General features: G+C 36.8%; 1 protein-coding gene across 4 annotated transcripts; it reads right to left on the reverse strand.

Moving 5' to 3' along the window:
• Positions 1 to 3,391: 3,391 nt before the first annotated feature.
• On the reverse strand, positions 3,392 to 24,427 carry cfap43 (cilia and flagella associated protein 43). Of its 4 annotated transcripts, none has more exons than XM_017463033.3 (38): positions 24,309 to 24,426; positions 23,536 to 23,789; positions 22,919 to 23,015; positions 21,746 to 21,913; positions 21,496 to 21,646; positions 20,880 to 21,042; positions 20,693 to 20,775; positions 20,415 to 20,546; positions 18,812 to 18,928; positions 18,424 to 18,504; positions 18,134 to 18,282; positions 17,913 to 18,016; positions 17,657 to 17,821; positions 17,393 to 17,556; positions 16,024 to 16,191; positions 15,804 to 15,934; positions 15,567 to 15,693; positions 15,056 to 15,160; positions 14,362 to 14,439; positions 13,559 to 13,684; positions 13,286 to 13,390; positions 13,011 to 13,127; positions 12,720 to 12,917; positions 12,394 to 12,600; positions 11,425 to 11,514; positions 9,938 to 10,018; positions 9,727 to 9,852; positions 9,304 to 9,423; positions 9,110 to 9,217; positions 8,795 to 8,881; positions 8,612 to 8,700; positions 7,772 to 7,979; positions 7,390 to 7,502; positions 6,918 to 7,077; positions 6,629 to 6,793; positions 5,369 to 5,449; positions 5,122 to 5,148; positions 3,393 to 4,263 (listed from the first exon to the last, which is right to left on the reverse strand). In XM_017463033.3, exons 1-38 carry the CDS (start codon positions 24,335 to 24,337, stop codon positions 4,162 to 4,164), a joined length of 4,776 nt encoding a protein of 1,591 aa, XP_017318522.1. In that variant the 5' UTR covers positions 24,338 to 24,426; the 3' UTR covers positions 3,393 to 4,161. The 4 variants fall into 4 exon arrangements, with proteins under 4 accessions (XP_047010050.1, XP_017318522.1, XP_017318520.1 ...); XM_017463031.3 differs by having other exon boundaries at positions 3,396 to 4,263; positions 5,122 to 5,275; positions 9,110 to 9,172; positions 24,309 to 24,425; XM_017463026.3 differs by having other exon boundaries at positions 3,397 to 4,263; positions 5,122 to 5,275; positions 24,309 to 24,424.
• Between the last annotated feature and the right edge of the window lie 976 nt (positions 24,428 to 25,403).

Genomic DNA, 25,403 nt, shown 5'->3' on the forward strand with positions numbered 1-25,403 from the left:
GGGCAAGACACTGAACCCCAAGTTGCTCCCGATGGCAAGTTAGCGCCTTGCATGGCAGCTCTGCTACCATTGGTGTGCGAGTGTGTGTGTGAATGGGTGAATGAGACACAGTGTAAAGCGCTTTGGATGAAAGTGCTATATAAGTGCAGAACATTTACCATAACAAGCTGCATTTTTTTGTCTTATTAACTTCAACTTAAATAAAGTGATCATGAGAACTAACTTGTTTCGTAGACATTCGACAACATTAAATGTAACTAAAAATCGGTACAATGTACATGCCATTTATTAGTAAAAAAAACAACAACAACACTGTAATCATTGGCAAATTGCTGTGGCATAAGAGACAAAAAAAAAAACCCACTTCAGAACACGCTGTTATAGGAATATAAATCAACTTTGAGCTCGTAACAGTACATTTTCTTTGCACTGAGCCACATGACACCAACCCATCGTGGATTATTTTCCTGTAACACAAACTGACATGGATTATTCCTTACATAGATAAGAGAACACATTTTTACTGCATGCATCCCTTTTGGTCTAAATGGATTTAAATATAACGTAAAAAATTATGAATCAGAACTTGATTGCCCCAGCATTAATGCATATTACAATAATCAACATACTATCAAAATTAATCACCATATCTGAAAACAGCTTCAGGATTACATTTATAATAGCAACCATGTAAACACATAATACACAAGGCGATGCAGGCATTGTTCCTCTCTAGTCACTCACTTTCCCATCATCACCAACACCCATCCCACCACACCTACTAGACACAGCACATGCACATGACTCACAGAAAGAGCCTAAGCTCCACCTCATCACGTGTAAAAGCACTGAGAGACCAGATTTGTATGTTTGTTGCTACATGGAGTCAGTAGGTGATTCACAAAAGTACAACTAACGTCAGTGGAATCTCCGGAGTGCAAGTAAATGCCTGAACAGCGGTGAACAGGGAGAAGAAAAGTAAAAGTCTCAACATGAACCTTGGCAGAAAAGTTGGCATACCCAAAAACACGTCCTCTCATAACTGCTTCTTTAGTTAAACTGACTTCATAAGTTGGGATAAAGGATAAGGATAATAACTATGAGTAGATTATTATCACTTAAAAATACTTCACTTGATAGAAAGTTTATGAGAAACACCATGAACTGTTTTGAATCGATGATTAACTCCCTTCAGAGAGACCACTGCAATCCTTAAAACTCCTTTTTATCTACTTCAAAGTCCTGCCTATAGAGCTGACGACACACCCAGCATCCATTATGTAAGGAGCATTGGGGTGATATTATATCTAGGCTATTGTGTAAACCAGCCTGTTGCTGTAGTCAGACACCAAAGAGCTTTTCTTTCACTACTACAGAGAAATGCACGGAGACTACATTCACAGTACAGCAGGAGAAACAGTGTTCTACCCCTGTGATGATACACTCGTTATTTAAATAAATACATGCTTAGCATAAGTATTTATTATGATTTACCATATGGGTGTTTTCCTATAAACTACTGTACAGACACATTCATATGTGGGACAAATGTCTGTGTCAAGCACCAGTGAAAATCTTTTTTTTTTTTTTTTTTTTTTTTTTTTAAATACTAGCTTTGGAAGAAACCATAAGTACTCTAAAAACCTGCAGGCAGTGAATATCTAATACACAAGTCATGGCATGTTGTAATGTTAATCCCTGCTCTTATTTGTGCCTGAAGAAGACACAGCAAAAGCAGCATCATATTTATACTAGTTATAACAGATAGATTGGCTGGTAAAAGAAGCCCCTGGCTCTCAATTTTTTTTAGCATGGTTCTTACGTTTAAATAACAATTTCTACTGACGTGTAAGTGGTGAGCACAAGAGAAAAGAGTTTAAACTAGTTTAAATGTACAGTAATAGTTTCAGCATTAAGACAGTGTAAGGTATACTGGGTTTACTATTTAAATTCAGTCACGCTTTGACTCTTGACTATGTATGTGCATAAAATAAAGCTTGGATTAGGTTTAATTTTGTAATTATGAGATTATTATTAAAAAGGTTGTTAGATCTAATTTCTGCTTCTCCAGTTTAAAATTTTAAACAATTAAGAGATAGAACATGTTGGCTAATAGCTTTTTTTTGCACTGTTTATTCCTAGAGTCACAAAATAACCAGTTCAAGATCCAAAGATACATTTTTAAAGTATTTAGGACCTGTCGAATGTGATGATTCATTGAATGTGAAAGTACTCAAAAAAGTGTTTTATTCTTATATAGCCTACTCTTTTTACTTTTTATTGATAAGGAATATGACTAGTGTTTAACATTGTTCGTTTTCCCATTTCCATACGTGAAAAGTGTTGCTGCTGGTTTAAAATAAAACCTGGACCAAAATGTCAAGCCTGCCATTATAGCTTTATTTTTTAACCTTGTTATAATGTTGACTAAAAACACATTTTTCAATAAACTAAAGTCAACCGAACACTGTATTAAGGCATGTCAAAATAACATTACAAGTTGAAATTTAATAATTTTCAAAGTTTTTTAAACTATAAAAACTCCATCAGCTGAATTAAAGAGTACAAATTGGGAAACATGACCTTACTCAGTAAATTACGTGAACTACTTTGGTTAAAAGTTGAGTAAACTCAAAAAAGCTGTGCAGCAAGTTGCCTTGAAATTTTAAGTTAAGTCAACTTTTCTTTTTTTTTTACAGTGAAGTGTTTGTGTCAACACGACACAATAAGCTGGTATAAGACAATAATCAGTGATGGAGTGGTATGATTGTGAATGGTCGTTACTACCCTGAAGTTGATTACTTTCCTATAACAATGTGGCCATAATTGTTTTATGCCTCTTATTTCCAGAGTTGGGTGTAATGTGTTACAAAGTAACACATTACAAAAAAAGTGACTTTTTCTGATAATGCAGTAATGTGATGCATTACATTTGAAATTTATGTAACTTGATTACAGTTACTGACATCAATAAAATTATGTTACTTGTGTTACAAATGTATTGTTAAGAAAACAATATTAAGTAAAATGTATTTTTAAAATAAATCACGTTGTTTTTTTTTTTTAGCCCTGAATAATTCTCCACTTGAAGTGGTTTGTCATTATGTAACTGAATGTCAGTAAAAAAAGACCTTCATCTTCAGTGAACGGAAGACCAATCTGACAGGGTTTATAGGAAAATACATGGAAATGCTCGTGTCTCATTGGCTGACAGTCTCTCAATTCTGCCAAATGCTAGCTCACAGTCAGTCTGAGGAAAAATGGATATATGCTGATTTTTTTTTAACCAGTGAATGGGTTGAAACTGTCACATCCTCTGATGCTGAGCAGGATAACAAGGTGTGTAAATGTCTATATGAGTTCCAGTTTACGTAAACATAATATGAGCAGAGCATAAGGAAATATAATGTACTTTGCATGTCACTGTAGCAGCTAAACCTATATAGTGAGAGCTTAGTCGTGCCTCCCCCTTGGCTAGTGACACCAAACTAGCCTAGTTAGAAAAGTTTTATATTTTATCGGTCTGGTAGTCTGACAAACAATGACAACACCCGAGGCAAGTTTTATGGTAAATACAACTTTTTCTGATCATTTAATAGATTGACACATGCTAAAATTACTGAAAGAACTATGAGTTTCACTTTGTAGTGTATTTTTGTAGGTTTGATAGGTTTTGAAAGTATACTGAAGGTAAAGTAATTAGTAAAATAAAGTAATTAGTAATCTGATTACTTTTTACATGCAGTGATCAGTAATGTAATCAGATTAGAATTTTAAAGTAGTATTTAGTAATCTGTAGTGGAGTAATTTTTTTTTTTGCGCAACTTACCCAACACTGCAAATTTCAAATATATGGAATCACACCACCCCATTGTTAATTATTTAACTATAACATGTCTTAAAGTCGGGATATACGATTACATATGGAAAGAGACAAAGCAGGGTAACCTGTGACTGATTTATTTGACATTTCTGCACTTTGTTACACATTTATTGTCATTTCCTGTTTGAATGTTTATGTGCCTCTCATGGATTTAAATGTGATTGTGAATAGTGTCTAATAGGATTTTGTATTCAAAGTTCTGTACTGGATATGTTTCTATTGAGAAAGAGCAGGAAATGTCTTCCTTCTCATGCATTCCAACTCAGCACTCAGTATGGCTATGTCCATATCCTGTGCTTTGGCCAAGTCCACAAGGTTCTTCCTCTGCAGGATGTTTTGATAACGTTGCTTAGCTTCACGCTCTTGGATTTCCTCCATTGCTGAAGACACATTAGTAAAGTTGTAAATTATAATTATCATTTAAAGGTAACTGTCATCTGAGTTTAATTTAAATGTTATTTACATTTTCATTTAAAAGGATTATATGGCCGAAGGTTTGTAGAAACCTGAGCATCACACATGAGTGGCACAAAGTTGGACGCACACAATTATATAGGATGTCTCTGTGTGCTGTAGCATTAAGATTTTCTTTCACTGGAACTAAGGGGCCTAAATCTGTTCCGGCATGAAAATGTCCCTGTGCACAAAGAGAGTGCCATGAAGACATGGTTTACGAAGGTTGGAGTGGAAGAACTCAAGTAGCCTGCACAGAGCCCTGACCTCAACCCTACTGGACCTTTGGGATGAACTGGAATGTCGACTGTGCAACAGACCTCCTTGTTCAACAACAATGCATGACCTCACTAATGCATTTGTGGCAAAATGAGCAAATCTCCACCGCCAAGTACCAAAATCTAGTGGTAAGCCTTTCCAGAAGAGTGAAAGCTTTTCTAGCATTAAAAGTGTTACCAACACATTATTAATGCCCATGGTTTAGGAACGAATGAAAACAAGCACATAGGGGTGTGATGGTCAGGTGTCCACATATGTTTGACTATATAGTGTAATAATAATAATAATAATAATAATAATAATAATAATAATACATCAATAAGAAAGTAATAATAATTTGCTTTTCCTCTCTCAAAATCTATGGCTCTACAGTACAGCTTACACAGAAATAGGTTTTATATAGAAAGGCTTGGGTTTACACAGAATAGTTTTGGGTTTATAATCAAAGCTACTATCTATTTCAATATTTTAGGGTTTTCTTAAAAAAAAAAAGAAAAGCCAGATACCTGAGGTCTCATAAATGTTTCTTCTTTCTGCAACAGTCACTTGCATGTTGGTTAACTGCACATCTAAAGCTTCATTATTCTCTTTCTTCATCTTAATTTGTCTGTTCAGCTCCTTTATCTGCTTCTTACAGCTCTCTACATTCTTTGTATAAGTCTAGACAAAAAGCCAGCAGTTGACTCATGCAGTATCCAGAACATCTATGGGTTTACTTTGATTATTTCTCTTTCAAAAGAATGACTTTATTACCTTCTCTTGTAATGTTACTGTCTTCTCCAGAGTAGACACCTTCTTGGACATTCTGTTGTCATGGTCTGTCTCTGTCAGGTACTTAAAATTACATGCTCAGTGTCATTACATGTCTAGGCATTCAGACAATATACTATATATATATTTTTTTAGGTATATCTACCTTGTAGCTACAGCCATTAGTCGATTTTATCAGGTTCACCTTACATAGAGGTTACTTTTGTAGGTATACAATTACTGACTGTAGCCCATCTGTTGCTATAGTAAAGTTTTCCAATTAGGCAGAGAGATAAATTGGCTACAGTCAGAAGATATAATAATAATGTGCATATGCATATATGGTAGGGCTATCTACAACCTCACTTCCAAAAAAGTTGGGACGCTGTGTAAAATGTAAATAAAAACAGAATGCAATGTTTTGCAAATCTCATAAACCCATATGTTATTCACAATAGAACATATAAAACATATCAAATGTTTAAACCGAGTAAATGTACCATTTTAAGAAAAAAATAAGGTAATTTTTTTATTATTATTTGATCTCCGCAACAAGTCTCATAATAGTTGGGACGGGGCAACAAAAGGCTGGAAAAGTAAGTGTTACTAAAAAGAAACAGCTGGAGGAACATTTTGCATCTAATTAGGTTAATTGTCTTAATAACTTTTTTTTTTGTCTTACAGACAGAAAAGGAGAAGCTGGTGAGAAGAAGAATGGAAGACTATTTATAGCTGCTATAATGGAAGTGATAACAGGGACTAATTTGTCTCTAGGATGTTCCTACGTTCCGAGCTAAATGTAACTATAAACTGAGAAAAGTATGACTTGTCATTAATTAATTAATAAAAACCATAATTGTTAGTAATTACCTCACTTTGTGATGTGCTGCTACAGAAGAATAATTCTAAAATGTGATTTGATTTTGATTGAACATAAGGCCATATCCCACCACCCTGTCATGTGATTATTATCTATAACAGCACATCCTGTCATGTTTTACTCCTTTCTCTTTCCCAACCCTCAGTCTCAGTTCCAGTAATAACATATTTTGTGGTTAAATGGCCTGATATTAAACTTCATGAAAAATGAATTTGCACTTCTGCCTTAGGGAAGGGTGTCAGCTGTATGTTTGTATTTCATAATAAAGAGTTTTACAAATATATTACTAAGGCAGTACCTTGACCCTGACTTTCCATTCAAGAATGTCCACATAATACATAGTTCTGTAACATACCATCACCATAAGCACATTCAGGCTTTACCTCTTGGAGTTCCTGAGACACATGCAGCATCTGAATATCTCTGGCTTTGTTTTTGAGATCTTCAATCTGCATACTCATCCTCTTATGCTCCCATTCCTGCTGAATAATTCCTTTATGAAAGTTTTTGCACTCCACCATACTGGCGATCTTCTGCTCACCTAAAGCCTGGAAGAGAAGTTCTGTGTTCCACATTATTTGCACCCTGTATTACTGTATAGGTTCTCAAGAAATGAAATGGCAATAAAAATAGCAAGAAAAGGGAAGCGTGTAATTTAGTTTGTCTGAATACCCTGATGGTGTTGTTCAGGTCCTCCACAACATAGCGTTGGAGCAACAAAGAGTCTGAATAGTCTGCATTAAAGTCTCCAGTATCCACCTCAACCTGGCCCTGTTTTAACAGGATCTGTACCATAACGTCAAGGCAGAACCTCGACCTCTCTTCTCGCAGGCTGAAGGGAATTTAATATTAAGTAAACAATAGTACAAGTATAAAAACCATAGTATGTTTTGTTATGTTATCAAATGTTTTACAGTGTGATGATGGATAAATAATTGAATATTTCCTTACTATCTTACTTACTAAAGAATATTTATTAAGCCCCTTTTTGTTGTTGCTAATTTTTATGACAATATATCATCATGATGCAGCACCATTTTAACTTTGCTCCTACATACCATAGACAAATGCATGTCATTGTTTTGAATGCTTCTCTGCATGATGCTAGTACCATAGAAAATTGAGCAAAAAATCTATTTCTTACCAATTAAGATGATCAAAAAGGTTCTTTATTTCCATTTGTGCATTCTCCTCCTCCTCTGTTCTCTTCTGCAGAAATGTCTGCATCTCCGCCAAGGTCAATGCCTTCATTTTTACCTAACACAAAAAGTGAAAATACAGAACATGCTTATTTGGCTTTATTTTGAGTGTGATGTTTTGGATTAGTGCAATGTTCCATTATTATTAGTGTCATTTCTTAAGATAGGATAACAAAATTATCTATATTAACAGAAATCATGGAGGAGTCAAACTGATGGCAGATTGATAAAACTAGATGACTACTTCTTTAGTAAGAATTTTATCACAGGAGGCATTCTCAGCAAAATTGAGCACTTTAGTAGCCATCACTGAGATTATTTTCTCACCTTCTGCTCACTCTCCATTTTGGTCCTCCTGACCAGACAGAATCTCTCCCACACGATTGGGTCCAGACCCTCTGGCATGTTCTGTGGAGCGTCTAACTCCTCCATGGCCTTCATCATCTGTGAGAGTCCTTCTGCTGCTGCTCGACTCAACATAGGAGATTCCTTAAGCAAGCTGTCTGTGTCTGTCTGTGTCCTCATAATCTGGATCCTGAGAAGGAGCATCTTCTACTGTCACTCTGGCCTCACTCAACCAACCAGTCAGGACTAAATGGCTCTATAGTCACATCAGAAGCAGAATCATGGAAGATTCTACTTTCAGCGCCACCATGAGTGGCAGCCTGACTGTGTTGCCCTTTGTACTAAGGCCTTTTTTTCTTTTCTTTTTTTTTTTTACTGATTTTGAATGCATCTCGCATGGCTATTCCTCTTCTATTTTTGTTTGTACTAAAGTTTAGGCTTTCACATGATCTGAATGGGGAAAATGACCGTTTTTCCTCATTATGGGTTTTTTTTTTTTTTTTTTGCAACCACTTTCTCCATCCTGACCGATGAGTCAGACATGTCCATTGTTTCAGCAGTATTTTTGCATATGTACAGTTAAAGGGATATTTTTTTTATTTTATAACATATTATATGTATATATCTATATATAATTTAAAAAAACTTCTTTTTTTTTTTTATTTTTTATTTTTTTACCAATCTGCTTACTGTTATTTGAATTGTAATGAGCAAATGACATATTCATTCAGGATCCATAACATTTTATCTTATCTTATTTTATCTTAATTAAGGCTAAATAAATGGTACATCCTATTGAAGGATCTCAATTTTTGAAAGTACCTGGGTCTGCGTTTGTAAAGTTTGTACAGCTGGTCAACAATGTGTCCAGGGACATCAAAAAGCTCTTTGCGAAATCCAATGTCAAGGAGCTTTCAAAAGAAAAAAAGATGTCAGAGGCTATCTGATATATTAGCAGGATCAAACATAGTATTACGGTTAGTGTAGTGACATTGATAATCTTACTTTATCTTCCGCTACTGTATTATCATACGTCTCCCGAAAGGCCTCTACTTCCTCTCTGTGATTATTCAAAGTTTTCCCAATTTGATTCTGCCAACAGAAAACAGTGACTCATACACGAAAGAATTATAGGACATGGAAAACAATCTCATAGCCAATATAATTAACATGCCACACAAGTTTCTTCATGCACAACTTGTCTCATTCTCAGGAGCAAGATGAGCTATGTGCACCATTCGTCTCACCCTTTTGCTCACGGTGCATTACACCCAATGAACTGGACAACTGACAACAGGAATGTAACCAAACAACACGTACCTTAACAATTTGTGCCTTCTCCAGTCTGTAGATAAGCTCTTCCTCTCTGTTCATCATCTCTTCCTCAATTAGTAAGGAATGGAATAGATTGGCGATCTTTAGCTCTTCCTGAGGTACAACATTTATTATCCCCTTCTTGGTATTGTAGGCTTATGTACTCTGGCTTTGAACAGAGGTAAATTATATTAACTTACCTGGTATAAAACCATTTCTGATTTCACTTTCCTTTCAAATAGCTTGCTCAGTGTTTCATCAAAGGCCTGTGTGGCATCTTTAATGGATGCCTGCAGTTTCTTCATCTCTGCCTCCAAGGTCTGGGGCCATAAATGATAAATGTTCAAATATAATAACATCCCTATATACAGCTGAAGCTTAAAATGTTGAACTGCTGACAAAGGAGTATTTGACTTAGATGTTATAACACCGCAGTGTATATGACAAGGCTGCTTCTGATCATGTGTCTAGTAATGTAATTAGAACAGACCTTCTGTAATGCATAAAATATTTTGAGGGAACACAAAAATAAAGTGAGCTTTTTATCCAGTTATTAAGCAAATCACACATGTACAGAATTACATATTCCTTATGAGATTCATTTAATGGATAATAAAGCACACCTTTCTATATTTCTCCTGTTCTTCACTGAGCTCCTTTACTTTTCTCTCATGCTCTTTGTAGCTTCTTCGTTCCTCTTCTGTCCACTGAAGCTCAGGCTTAACTATAAACTCCGGTGGTGGCACTTCCTTTAAGTCAAATAAAAATTTCTTAAACTGTTTAATATAACTATATTCTAAATACTTTCTGCTAAAATCAAACTGGCCACTATACCAATCTCAGGATGTCCTCTTTTTTGACCTCAAGGACTCCACTCATCATATCATCCAAAGCTCGCTCTTTGATGTTGTCCCCCTATCCAGAAAATGTAGGGCCCACAAGAAATCATTTAAAAGATTAATGAGATATAATAAATCAACACATGAATATTTTTAATGACATTTCTAAAAGAAACACACACCGTATGTCCAAAAGTTTGTGGATACCTGACCATAACACTCATATCTGCATCCCATTCCATATATAGTCGCCCTTTGCTGTTATGATAACTAGGGTTGCATGGTATACCGGTACTATGATAGTAACGCGATATTAAAGCTTCAAAATACTGCCAATGCCACTGTATTTTTTAAATGGTAGTATGGTCAATATGGTAGTACTGTAAGTAACATTGTATTGCTTTTGCAGAATAAAGGTTAGTGATACTTCGTTTAATCTAAATTCTTTACCTTAATCTTTAAAGATTTCCTGTTTGCTTGTAAGCAAGTTAATGTTACGCTAACAGCTGTGTGTAAACACAAAAATTAGGTGAAGTGAGCTAACCTTATGCTAACCACTGGGTGTAAATAGCCTACTAAAATTAGTCACGCTTGCTAGTAAGTGAGCTAATGTTATGCTACCCATTGTGTGTAAATAATAACATCAGCTGTTTTTGATAGTATGCAAGCTAACTTTCCCAATTTTATAATTTTTTTGGAGTTCATTTATAAATTCAGTTATTCATTCCAAATAACGTTTTCATTCTTAGTACTCTGAGGACAATTTCCATTTGTATGATTTCATTGCGCTAGGGAACAATAGATGAAATATGTGGCACATTGTATTAGTTTGCTAATTGTACGATTGTTCTTGAGTTTTTCCAATAGCCAGTTATTCATTTTCATTAATAAAGTATTCAGAGGAAAATCTGGTTTGTCTGTTTTCATTTATATCTATGCGTTTCTGTAAATTTGTTCATTTTGTAGATTTCAATTATGATTAACACAATATTGCATGGTATCATGATACTATTTGATATCAGGACACTTCAGCTGGTATAATATCGTAAGATATGTTTATGGTATCGTGACAACTCTAATAATAACCTCCACTCTTCTGGGAAGGCTTTCCACTAGATTTTGGAACGTGGCTGTGGGAATTTGCCCATTCAGCCACAAGAGCATTAGTGCAGTCAAGCACTGATGTCATGCTAGAAGGCCTGGGGCACATCATCCTGTTCCAAATCATCCTGAAGGTGTTCAGTGGGGTTGAGGTCAGGGCTCTGTGCAGGCCACTCCAACCTTAGCAAACCATGTCTGCAAGGATCTCCCTTTATGCACAGCGGCACTGGTCACATAGTGTTCATGAATTCCTAGCAAAAATGTTAACTTCTCACATAATAAATTCAGAAAATGAATAAATTCATTCATTTCATTTCACTATGAGTAATATAATATGTAGAAAAGGTGTATAAACTTGGCATTACAGTTACTTTCGTATACCTTGTCTGCAAGCCGCCTCTGCTCCTCTTCCTTTCTCTGCTCCTCCTCTCTCTGCCTCTGTGCAGGTGTCAGGTATTTCTCAACCTTGATCTAGAAACATGCACACAAACTCAGACATTGAGCCAACTGTCCACAACAGCCATAAATCAAGATTCAAATAATAGTCAGTTTTAAAATCTAATTTCTTTCAAATTTAATTTTCTCCCAGAGTGTTTCTCAAACAAACCTCAGAGCTAAACGGACATGTTCAAAATGCTTGTCCTGACCTGTTGCCTGAAACAGTTGCCTGAAAGCCAGTTTTTTTTTTTTTATTTCTGTGTGGGAGCAATAAATTATGATGAATGAGTTTTGGCATGAAGTATCACAGGACACAGAGCCAAATTCAGTTTTAAACTGCACAGAGCAGGTTCAGGGTAAGAGGCCAGGACACACAGCTACTCCGTTTACAAATGCTGCTCTGTTTACAAATTACAGAACTATTTTTTTTTACTTAGACAAATACTGCTTTAGAGTCCATACTATAATAAATAAATATAATTAAACTATATCAAAAAGAACTATAGATGAAGTTTAATTGCACTATGAAACTAAAAGTGTATGCAATTATCTTGACTGGCAGCAGCAGATCAATTCAATTCAATTCAATTTTAACAATAGACATGGCTATAAAGCAGCTTTACAGAAATCTGAATATACATTTAGATCTCTAACAAGCAAGCCAGAGGTATCAGTGGCAAAAAAACAACTCCCTGAGAGCAACCAGACTCAAAACCGAATGAGAACTCTTCTGGATGAAACCAGATATTATGACTACATATTAGTACAGTATACTGTTGTATAAGTGAAAAGGCAAACAGTGGATAACACTTCCATATTTCAGTTGTTTAAAAACTGCTGGAAAAGACATACGATGTTGATGCTATGATGCTTTGCAAGCAATATGCAAGACCACTTTCCTGGTGTTGTTACCTCAGAGTCACTGACAGCGAGAGCTCTCTCTGGTCTCTCGTTGTCGGTCAGTGTGGGCTCCCACAGCGTCTCCTGCAGCTCCAGCTTATTCATAATCTCTGTAATGCGCTTGTTCTTATCTCTTATGCGACTAATCTCTTGCTCCTTCTGCTTGTACACAGCTTCAAACTCTGTGTTAAAAGCTGTTTTCACTTTGTAAATAACATCCTAGAATTAAAATCATTCAAAAAAAATCTCTATATATACAGAATGTATAAACAATTTTTTAACTTTGAGTGTAAATCATTTGTTCTTTAGAAATAGTCAGGATAGAATGAGGGTGTCACCTGTAACAGGATGATCTGGTTGAGCTTTTGGTCTCTTGTACGCAGACTGAACTGGCTGTATAAGTGAGGGTTTGAACCTCCATATTGAGCACTCAGACTACCTGTTAAAGCTAAGCTCTCCACCTCATGCCCTTTATCCTCCTCGTCTTCATCCCTCTCTAATGGTGCCTTGTTGTTCTCCAAAATGTCTTGCTGCAACTTGGACACAACAGAAGACATGTATGTTGAACCTTTTGTGTTTTAATCTCTATAGCCTTTAGAATCTGCATATTAAAATCTTTGTGTACATACACTAGTGTCAGCCTGTTCGATTTTTCGGATGGCCTCTACCCTGTAAAGCTCTTCTAGTTCCTTTGCTGTGCGTTCCTTCATGGGAAAGTTATTCACTTCATACCCTGAGTGGAAGCCCTGAGGGGACCATATATTAATAAGAATAAATTTCCTCAAATATAGTACATAGACACTTTTACATCCAGGAAGGTATCCATGCAGCTCATTAGACTTCCTGTGGAAACTTGTACATGAAGGTCACAAAACCAAAATCATGCTCTGTTCTGTTCTTTTACCTTAATGGCCTTCCCTTTCACGTTCATGGAGTCCCAGTACTTCTTCTTGAAAATGTCGTGCAGATAACATTTTGCCAGGTTCTCAAGCTCAATCTCCTTTCTCACCTTATATAATTCATACACAACAAAGTCATTCTAGTACCATAAATATCTATTATATGTATTATTAGAAATGTCAGTTACAATTCCTTATCCATAATCTTATCTGTAAAAATAAATAACTAAAAATAAAACAAACAAATATATAAATAAATAAAGATACAGTGGTTTTACCTTAGTGACCTCCTGCTCTCCCTCGGCTTGCAGTCTCTGCTGCTCCTCCATGTCCAGGTTAAACTCCAGCTGCTCCAGCTTCTCCATTTCTGGCAGCTTCTCATTCTCCTGCATCATAGTCTGGATCTGGCAGCAAGGGAGCATGAGATATCTATGAGTTATTCTGATCCACATTACATATTAAATGTTACTGGTATGATGGTATGGCTCCAAACTCTCAGGGATTCTCGAAAAATGGCACAAATTGAAAATACATTGTTGTATGGCTTATTGTTGTATTGTCATACAAACAACTAAAACCTTCTTAAAATTTCTTAAAATCAATAATTGCTTAAGCTCCCAGATTATTATTCAAAGATTTGCATATTGTTTATATGAACCATCATAAATGATTCAGTAACTACCATGAAATTATTAGGAAAGATATATTTTTATGAAAAACAAGATCTAAACAGCTGACATGGATCTAAGGGGTTAAGTGAAAAACAGGACTATCTTCATGAACAGTGCAGTACAGCTGGTTACAACTGAGTGACAGTACATGGATAAATTACAGTATCCTTTAAAGTATCATTTTCAAATCAGTCAGAACAGTTAATTATATCCCTATGCGGAATTTAATTTTAAGGGTTTTTTTATGTGCTCACAACCATTCTGATCTGAGATCTGCATGGAATTTCCCTAAACTGAATTAAAGTATTTTTTTCAATTACAAGTTATTGTGCACATTCTCATAAAATGTGTTGATGTATGTGTGATTACGTTTACAGTATTTCTGTACCCTACAGTGTGCTGTTCCTTACTGTGTCCCGAAGTTCCGCTACACTCTTCTTAAGACTCTTTCTGGTCTCTGCAAACTGCTGGCTCTCCTCTTTGAGTACCTGTGAAGAATGCAGAAAGGGCAACTGGGTGATAATGGTGCCACACACATACATACAATTTGCTGGAGATTCTCATGATTGTGGTAGATATCGCAAATGTACAAGACATTCCCCTTGTATTCTATGAATTAAACACCTAGAGGTTGACATGATGCCAAACTGACACAATGCCAATCTGATGGCAGATTTGATAAGTGGGTCAAAACTGTATGGAAATGATGCATGAAACAGGGTGAGTAATGGCATATCAAAACAGAAGATAAACTTTGTTGTTGTTAACTTAACAAACTCTATGCTTTTGTGAATCAAGGGCGGTCCCATAAAACCTAAAACCCATAAGAAAACAAGTCATTTCCTCAAAAATAATGAACAAAGTCCTAAATGCACACTGCAATATAGTTTTCTATTTTACAAGTTGAATACAGAAATACAAAGTACCAATTAACTCAATTTCTCACCACAACTTTCAAGCTGCTTTAATGTGATTTCTGTACAAACAACATTACAACATTCTGCACTGATCTCAAAATATAATTTTGTTGTTCTATTAGATATGCATAACATGCTGTTAATGTGTGATAAACATTAATGTTGTAATTAACATTAGAACACTTACAGTATTTCGTTTATTATCCAGCCATGTGGAAGTTGTAGAAGGTAGACTGTTAAAACCATCATTCTTGTCTGTTATATCATTTGTTAGTTGGCCCCTGTTAATGACCTAAAAAAAAATATATATATATATACATATATTTCAGTTTAATAGTTATATTCTTACAAACACTTGCATCACTGAAAACCCTAAAAAAATAATAATAATGTTATTGTTATAGAAACAGGCTCAGTTCTGGCTGGAACCTCTTCAGCTTCACTAAGGCATTATGTAACTGATTCTGCTCTGGAATAAAATGTAAAAATGTTTGACTTTCAGCACTAAACTCCCACACCAGTCAACTACTGTGATATTTGCCTTTCAGATATTTGCCCAGCAAAATATTATACATTTGCAAGGAGCTTAATGAAAAGCCATGTCAACATTGTGATATCAACAAAGTGAGAAACATAGAACTACAAAAATAAGAACATGTTGGTCACTGGTTGAATGATACAACACTGTAGTTCTTTACCTCTACTGTATGTGACGGCGGTTCCCAGTCAGCCATGTCACTGAGGATAGGGTTCTCTTGGGACATTTTATCTTCAAAGGAGGCCACCATAGACAGGCCATACTCGGTAGCTACAGCCATCTTTAAACTGTTCACATTTGAATTTTCACACTTTAGGAACAATGGTTTAGTGTTTTTCATAGAGCTTTGCAATACTGATACAATTGTCAGTTTCTATATAATGGCAAAAATTTCTACCTGAGCCTGCTACAGACCAGAGAGCCATCTCGGAGGCCGGTAGTGATAAGAATCTGACTGTCAGGGGTGAAAGACACAGAGCGAATTCCTCCCAACCACCAAGAGTGGCATTGCTTTTGCACATACTTCTCCTGTATGAAACAGATCAGTACAAGATGTCAGCACACTGCAGCCCTAAACATATGTAAAGTCTACAAACCTGTTCTAAGCCTGATATTACCAGAGTGGTGATGTCATGGATGCAAAGCTGCCCGTCTCTGCCGACAGACGCCAGCCAGTTCTGATGAGGTGAGAGATGCAGTAACGCAGGGCCAAGAGGATGACCCTCTACCTCCTTCTCTGGACTCAGTCTAACTGCTTTCTGGTTGCTGAATGGTTTATACACACTCTGCACATGAGAGAAGAAATACTTGTGTTAACCCCATTTTTGTTTTTAGTCAAAATGATCAAGAAAAAAAACAGTGCTAGGTAATTGTCAACTGAAACAAACAAAGCGATATACATAAATGTGTTAAAAATGCAAATGTGAAACAAAAGAGTGATTTTTATCCCTGTCACATTATATCCATCTCTTATTTTCACTCTACAGGATATCCCCAAGGTATGAAAAAGGTTTGCATTTGTTTGTTTCGATAAACATGATATTTCGATAAACAAGCAATGGTGGCTTGGCGGTTCAGGCTCTGGGTTACTGATCAGAAGGTCTGCCACTGTTGAGCCCTTGAGCAAGGTCCTTAACCCTCTCTGCTCCAGGGGCGCTGTATCATGGCTGACCCTGCGCTCAGACCCCAGCTTCCTGACATGCTGGGGTATGTGAAGAAAAGAATTTAACTGTGCATATGTATATGTGATCAATAAAGACTCATTATCATTATCATTTATATTGCTAATACTTGAGATGAAGTTAGGATAGAGTAGAAGAGAGCTATAGAAGATTGAGTAGAGTAAGTGGTGAACAGAAAATGAGGGTTCAGCATAAATATGTATATCACAGAGCTATTGAATTCTCAAATCTGCAAATCAATGCACTTTTGTTATAGTATCTATAGTAACAACAACAATTTACAGAAACTTGTATGGTGGAGTATGGTATAGCAACTTTCGGCAAGGAAAAGCTTATTTAACATTTTTGGGAGGAGTTTATAGTCAGCGCTTTGTAAAAGTCAGTAGGTTGTACATCATGAGAGAGTCTTCAGGACAAAGGACTCTGTGCTTTGTGATATCTTTATTAAAAAAAGTTGCATATTTCTCTCTTACTCACTTCAAGAGAAAGTAAGGAGACTGTTTATACAGTAGCTGCTATAATGTAAGTGATCAAGCAAACTACCTTTTTCATGAATGTTCTACAGCATTAACATTAATATCATTCTTTATTCAGTGAAAATCGCAATCATCGGCAAAGAGTTGTGGTATAAGAGGAATAAAACACTTTGGGACATGCTGTTTTAGAAAAATAATACATCTTCAGTGTGGCCACTTTGCATTGAGCCATATCACACCACCCCACAGCTGATTATTTTCCTATAACAGTATGTCCTGTCATGTTTCTTTCCTTGCTTAATAAATCTTCAGTGCACTACACATCATACCTGCGATAGTTCAAATCTCTGCAGAATTTTCTTCTGGTGACAATAACCAAAGATTGTTTTGGTACCCAGAATGCATGAGGAAAGAGAGTATGGGGTCTCATACACACAGGTTTGAATAATTTGTTCTTGCAGGCGGCCATGGGGGTCCACACAATTTGCTGTATCTAAGAACAGGATGTAATTTAATAACACTGATAGATTTAAATAATCTGTAACAAAAATATTACACATTTCCTTACCTGTGCTGTTTTATGAAAAATCTACCTGAGATCTGCTGTGTAGACACTGACAGCAACATTAACAGATTCCCTTCCTTATGTTCCTTGTCTGTCCTGTTCTTGTTCTCACTATTACAGAGCACCAGCACATCCACCTGCTTGCTCTCTTTCTGGTACTGGGTTGACAGACTCACGGTGGCACCCATAGCGTCTGAAAAGAATGACAAAATAAATTAAATGTATGTCAGAGATAGACTCGGATAGATTTACAAAATATCTTTATAATTGCAGCAATATTGTACCAGTGTATCCAATAATCTCAAATGCTTTAGATGGTCTTGCATCCAGCAAAAATATGTGTGAACTGAATGCTCCTGTAATCAAGAAATTTGCCCCTTGGTCGAAACTGTTGAAGAAAAAAAAAGAATGAGACTACATAAAAATAATATAAAATGAAAAAATAAATCTGTGCACCTTTGGGCAGTCAATTGAAATGTTATATTTATATAACAACAACACTTACACTAAATGCTCCACAGGCACATGGTACAGATGGACAGTGTGAACCAGTCGAGGTTTCTGTGCTCTGGTCAGATCTACAAACAGGACATGGCCTGTTACTGCTCCCACAGCAACATACTGTGCTATTGGGCAACATGCCAAGCAGGTCACCTGGGTTCACATTAAAGGAAATTGATAACATAAAGTCACATACAGGGTGCTTAATTTACAGTATATGTGCCACAAATAAGAAATCATGGGAGTGTTGATGGGTGGAGGAATAAAACCAAAGGATGTTGGAATGTCACTAACATTTGTCTGTAGTGAGATGGATGCAATGCAATCTCCATCCTCCAGTGACCACAGCTGCAACTCCCCAGACTCTCTGACTGACTGCAGTCACACACACACACACACACACACACACACACACACACACACACACACACACACACACACACACACAATATTAGCATTGAAATAGACAAATATCTAAAACCTAAAAATGTCATCTTAAAAAAGAGAATTAAAATACATGTCTTACTGTCTATGACAACTGAATATACAAAAAATTTGCAACCAAGGTTATTATAATAAACAAAAATTTTAAAGACAGCCCATATACAATTTTAGCCTACATCACTGTTCTCCACAATTTATGAATATATTAAGAGTAAATAAATATTTGCTATCATTTTACCACACAGAGGTTCTTTTCAGTATATACTGGGGCAGCAGCGATAAAGTCTCCACACAACACATCCAGGATTTTGATGACTTCATTTTTAAGCCCTGGATTGTACTTGTAAATGCGTCCCTACAAAACAACAAAGATTTAGAACAGGTCTTATAATAAATAGGTCTTGTTATAAACAGTCTAAATTACTTAGATTCTGTTGAGTCAACAATATTGCAACGCACCACACATTTAAGTACGAAATAAAACACAAAGAGGCATGCTGATATAGGAAACAGGCAGAGGTAATGTGATGCTTTGAGTTTGTGTTACCACCCTGACATTGATCACTTTCCTCTAACAGCTTGCCCCAAAATGTTTTATTCCTTTTATACCACAGCGATTTGCCAATGACGACATACTTCAGTGATTAAATAACAACATATCAGGAATGAAAATTATTGGCCTGCATCAAGCAAAGAAAACAACTAAGAAGATTGCTGAAATCCTTGGAATTGGGTTAAGAACTGACCAACGCATTATTAAAACCTGGAAGGAGAGTGGTGAACTGTCAAAAATGGAAAAAGCTCATGTTTTATAGCACATGGCAGACACCCTTATCCAGAGTGACTTACATTCATCTCACGTCTTAACCACTGAGCTACCACTGCCCTGTGGTCTGATGAATTCAGATTTACCCTATTCCAGAGCAATGAGGGCATCAGGACTTGGTGCCCTGATTAGTCAGGTCTAGGCTCAGCAATGTAATGCGGCAATAAAATGAAGTCAGCTAAGAACCTGAATGTACTGAATAACCAGATTATCCCATCAATGGATTCTGCTCTTCCCTGACAGCACAGGCATATTCCAGGATGACAATACCAAGATTCATCGGGCTCAAATTGTAAAAGAGGGGTTCAGAGAGCATGAGGAATCATTTTCACACAGGAATTGGCCACCACAGAGTCCTGACCTTAACCCCATTGAAAGTCTTTGTGATGTGCTGGAGAAGACTTTACGGATTGGTTCGAATGTCCAATCCCCAATACAAGATCTCGGCCAAAAATTAATGCAACATTTCGAATCGAAATAAAAGTTGTCACTTTGCACAAGGTTGTCAAAAAAATGCCACGATGAATGCGCGCTGTAATCAACTGTAAAGGTGGTGCAACTAAATTTTAGAGTGTGCCTGCCACTGATTGATCAGAAGGTGTTGACTAATTTTCTGTAACAGTGCAGCTCTGTGTGTTGTTCCAGCTGCAAGGCAAATCACAGGTTTATTTATGCGCTCATTCAAAAATGTTATCATTTCTATAGTAATCATTTAGATGTCTGCGACTTGAATGGTGGAAGTTCCACATAAACAAAAAAATTTATAATTGTTGACATGGTGAAGTTTTCTGCAAAGAGATATTTACGTATTTACCAATGTTTTTGAAGGAGTCTCCAGTTTCAGCCCTTTAACAGCCAAACAACAGGATGGAGGACTTTGCAAGTTTCCCATTGCATATTTTCTTATAACAGCCCACCCTGTCGTGTTTTTTCCCTAATTACCCATCAACCTAAAGTCTGTTAAAAAATTTTTATTATTGTCCACCAATTTGTGAATTAAACCAATTTCACTTACAGTGGTTGAGGACAGCAGCAATGTTTTATCGTCAGGTGAAAAGCACAAACTTGAGACTGGTTCCACTAAAGCCAAAGTTTCCACCACTTCCACTTGGCTTCCTTTAATCTGAAGGGTTTGCAAAACACCATCCTGTGGCAAAATATCATGAAAAATAATTCATTTTAGCAAAGCCCAAGATGGACACAACTTACAATTAGTAGAGTCCAGAGCACATGATGATTAATGATAGCCTTTATAACAATTTTATATACTGAATGTAAATGAGATGCTCATACAGGTCCTGTAGCAAACATTCCTTTACTGTGTAGTGCCAATATCTGAAAACTGCCTTCTTGAATCACCAGGCTCTCACTGCAATCTGCAAGGTACAATTATAACATTTCCCTAACTTTCCCAGGACAATTGAGATATAAAAACCTAAGTATTTAACAGGTTTACTAACCAATAAAACTTGCTCTTTACCTGAGGGGCTTTGCTTAATATGAGGGTTGTACAAGATAGAGACAAGGAGACTTTCAGTGTTTACTAGCAGCAGGAAGCCTTCTTTAGTCCCAACATATAGATCTGAAGAAACTGACCAGCAGATGGTACTTGGGCAGAGTCGAGGCTTCACTTGCATCAGAGGCTGTTAAAGTAAGAAAAAAAAGTGATAAGGTGATGCGAGTAGACAAATCAGGCAAACTGAAACATAATGGGTGGAAATAATTTATACAAATTCTATTGTATAGAAACATGTATGAAGTATGAAGAGGTTTTCAATTGTACTGCTTGGAAACAATGCAAGTAAAACCCACAACATTTTGAGCTTCAAAACAGGTTACTAACCAGATATTCCTCCACCTAGTGCTCTGGCTATGATTGTGAACATTGCAACGTATCCATGAAACTTCCCATAATTCATTATATTGAGCCAGAATTACCATTCTGCTTTTTTTTTTTTAACACTACACCACTAATTTATTTAACTGAATATTCTCCTCATGACAACTATTCTCATCATCAACAAAACTAATCTGAACAGAAATTTCTAAATGGGTTCAAATGAAATAAATGTTTTAATTAGAAGTGAATTCAGTACCAAAATGTTATCTGCTCTGTCACCGGTCAGCCCTGCAATATCTGAAATGGGCATCTGAGGGCCAGAGTATGTCAGCTTCCCAGTGGGGATGTAAGAAGTGTCAACCCCCTGCTCAACTACAGAGCCATCCATGGCAGGGAGATCAATAACACTGCCAAACAAATGCAAAAGTATTTATGTTTAACTCAAATATATTTTTTATTAGAAATCAAATAAAAAGTGATATCTGCCAGACAGAGACCATATGTACCTGGGTTTCATAATATGGGAGTTGTTACTTCTCTCAATATTCCACACTGTTAGTGATTTTGAATTCAAAGCACAAATTTGCTGCCAGCTCACTGGATTGAAAAGTAGGGTTGTGGCATCCTCTTCAGCCAGTCGATTGCTACAAATTGAAATTCCCCTTTCCAAGTTCCTGTGAAAATATATGTAAACTACTTAAGCAATTTGTTAATATAGCATGTTCCATTTATTTTACCTTTGTAAAGATTTTTCCATATTTAATTCTGAATCAGATATTTTATTTTAGAGATTTTATCAACGTTGTAACTAAACTGCAAAGTTTGTTTTTTATTTATGAAAAAATACACAGTATGGCCAAAAGTTTGTGGACACCCGACCATTAAACCAACATGTGGGTCTTCCACACAACATTGCCACAAAGTTGGAAGCACATAATTGCCAAGGCTGCCTTTATATGCAGTAGCTTTACAATTTCCCTTCACTGGAACTAAGGGGCCTAAACATGTTCCAGCATGACACTACCCCAGTGCACAAATCGAGCTTCATGAAGATATATTTTCCCAAGGTTGGTTTGGAAGAACTCGAGTGGACTGTACAGAGCCCTGACCCTGACCCCACTGAACACCTCTGGGATGAAATGAAACGCTGCCTGCACCCTAGGCCTCCTCGGCTGACATTGGTGTCTGACCTCACTAATGCTCTTGTGGCTGAATTAACAAAAATCCCCACAGCCACACTCCAGAACCTAGTGGAAAGTCTTCCCAGAAGAGTGGAGGCTTTAACAGCAAAGGGGGAACTTTATGTGGAATGAGATGTTCAAAAAGCACATGTGGGTATGATGGTCAGGTGTCCACAAACTTTTGCCCATATAGTGTATGAGTTACTATGGCCAAAAACACATGCAATCACACAGGAATAGAAAAACAGTTGTTTTTTTTTAAAGAGCTAAATATGCTTATTGTAATGAATGAGCACAGTTCGTCACACTTATACGCTTATATAAACCTCATACATGAATCTAGTCCACAGGCTAAATCTACGAATGACTAATAATGTGTGAATAAATAATACACAAAAACCTAAATGCAAAAGACACAGTATACATGTTAAATAACAGAGTGTCTTAATATATATAAAGGTAAGTAGATAGTACCCAGACCAGCACTAATGCTCATACCATACTGTGATGGTGTAATCAGGTAAAGATGAACAGCTGACTAAATATGGAGCGGTGTCACTCAGTGCGAGGGCTGCGTAGGCCAGTTTAGCTGTGCCTGGAAAATAAAAGCAAAACAGTTCAACCACGTAGAACAAAGTTATCAAAGTATAACACTAACTTTAAATTTTATAGACATTTGAAATTACATAATCTTCCAATATAATGATTTGTGAAGATTGAATGGTTGAACAGGATGTCAACTATGTGAAAATGTGTGATCAGACTATGTCTATCCCAGGTCTATCGCAGGTCTATTGCAGGTCTATCCCAGGAACATTGTATGCGAGGCAGGAATACACCCAGGTTGGAACCAAATTTTTTATACATAAAATATTAATACATTACTTAATTGTTGAAAAATTATATCATTTTCAGATTCATATGGTTGTATACCAGTTAATCAACTGACGTTTTAACTCATCATCATTAATTCATCCAATTGTTTTAACTGTTTCATCTGTCTTCTCTATACAGTTACATACAGTAGGAGTGTGCTTTTATGGATGAGATAGTCATAATGGAGTCTTTGACTCCTCATCTGGATTAATGAGGTTAATAATGACACAAAAACACACCTTTAAGCTCACATCTCAGGCTAAGCTCAGGATATGTGTACACAAAAATGGCTGGAAAACGTTTCTGCTCAGAAAATGCAAGAGTTTTACAAAGTCCATTTGCTGTGAAGCCCCCGATGCCATGGCCAGGGCTTTGAAGCACTTTTCTCATTTTTGTCTCCACATTGAGGAAGGTGATGTAATTTCCACAAGGGTAACAGGCTGTTTTTTCATCCAGAAATACAACTTTGCTGCTGGTGAAGCCCTGCACCCACCTTGTGGGACAAAAGATAAATGAATGACTTACACAAGCACAAGCAGACCAACTATCATGAATAATACTGAGTAAAGCAAACAATGTGCATTAATATTTCAAATCTAACAGCTAGATCTCAGCTCTTAGCTACTGTAACTGTTTATTCGGTCGCTTTCTTTCTTTCTTTTTCCTCCCTATTTCTGATTTTCATATATTCTTTTCCCTCTTTTTTCTTTTTCACTTCATGTTCACATTACAAGTCCATTATTTTCGGTCTTCCTTTCCTTTATTTCTCATAATTTGTTTTTCTAATTTATTTATCTTGTTTATTCCTTTCATCATGCCTCGAGGTAGTTCTTTCTTTCTCTCTTTACTTCTTTTTTCAGCTCGCTATTTAGAAGCACAGTAACCAACTACTTATAATGGTCTTGGATATAGGCTATCAGAAAAAGTCAAAGCTGGAATTAGAAAGTTGTTGGTGAACTAACCACGGTTTTTAAGCACGATAAAATAACCGGGTGATTTTTTAGTTACTAACCTCACTTCCAAACCACCCGAAACATCCATTGCAGAATGAAATAGCCAGCTAGTGCTTATAGTGCGTTACTTGGCTACATGTTTTCGTTTGCATGACAACCATAAGCCAAATATCGGTATCACGTGGTATCATTGTTCGTTTCCCATTGGCTGCTGGACCAAAAATTAAACCCGGAATCAGCTACGGGACACAATTAATCGTAAGAACTGAGTCCACTAAACAAACCTGGCCCACCTCAGCGAGGGTTTGGTTAATAACTAGGTGTTTAATAACAGTTGGATCAGGTGTGTTCACGATAGGAAAAACTGTGCAAGTCAACTGGTTGCTCCTTCCCCCTGCCTGGATCCAGTGTGTTGCCCAGGTTACAGAAGGTTATTTGTAACGTTACAGAAACGTTCCCTGAAGCTTAGTTTGTAGGAGAACGTTATTTATTTATTTATTTAATTTTGGTTCTTTGTTAACCAAAACAAAACGTCCCGAGAACGTTCTTAAATGGTTTGATAAACAAACAAACAAACAAACACATCCAACCATCCATCCATCCTCTAGGGTTGCAGGGAACCTGGAGCCTCTCCCAGGTCCCAGGGAGCATCGGGCACGAGGAGGGGTGCCAATCCATCACAGTTCACAATCACACACCCATTCATACCCTACGGACATGCCAATCAGCCTACCATGCATGTCTTTGGACTTGGGGAGAAACCCGGAGTAGCCGGAGGAAACCCCCACAGCACAGGGAGAACGTGCAAACTCTGCACACACAGGGCAGGAATCAACCCCCACTCCTAGAGGTGTGAGGCGAATGTGCTGACCACTAAACCATCATGCCCCGCAAACAAACGCATAAATACCATAAATAAATTAAATCCATTATCTGTCTCACTTTTCCTACACAGGGCTGCATGAAGCCTGGAGCCTATCCCAGGGGAATCGGGGCACAAAGCAGAGGACACCCTGTGCCAACCCATTGCAGGTCACAATCGCTCGCACGCACACACACTAACACACCCCTTCACACACTTCAGACAATTTGGAAATGCCAATCGGCCTACAACGCATATCTTTGGATATAGGGAGGAAACTGGAGTACCCAGA

This window comes from Ictalurus punctatus, chromosome 3 (genome assembly GCF_001660625.3).
Source record: "Ictalurus punctatus breed USDA103 chromosome 3, Coco_2.0, whole genome shotgun sequence".
Classification (NCBI taxonomy): Eukaryota; Metazoa; Chordata; class Actinopteri; order Siluriformes; family Ictaluridae; genus Ictalurus; species Ictalurus punctatus.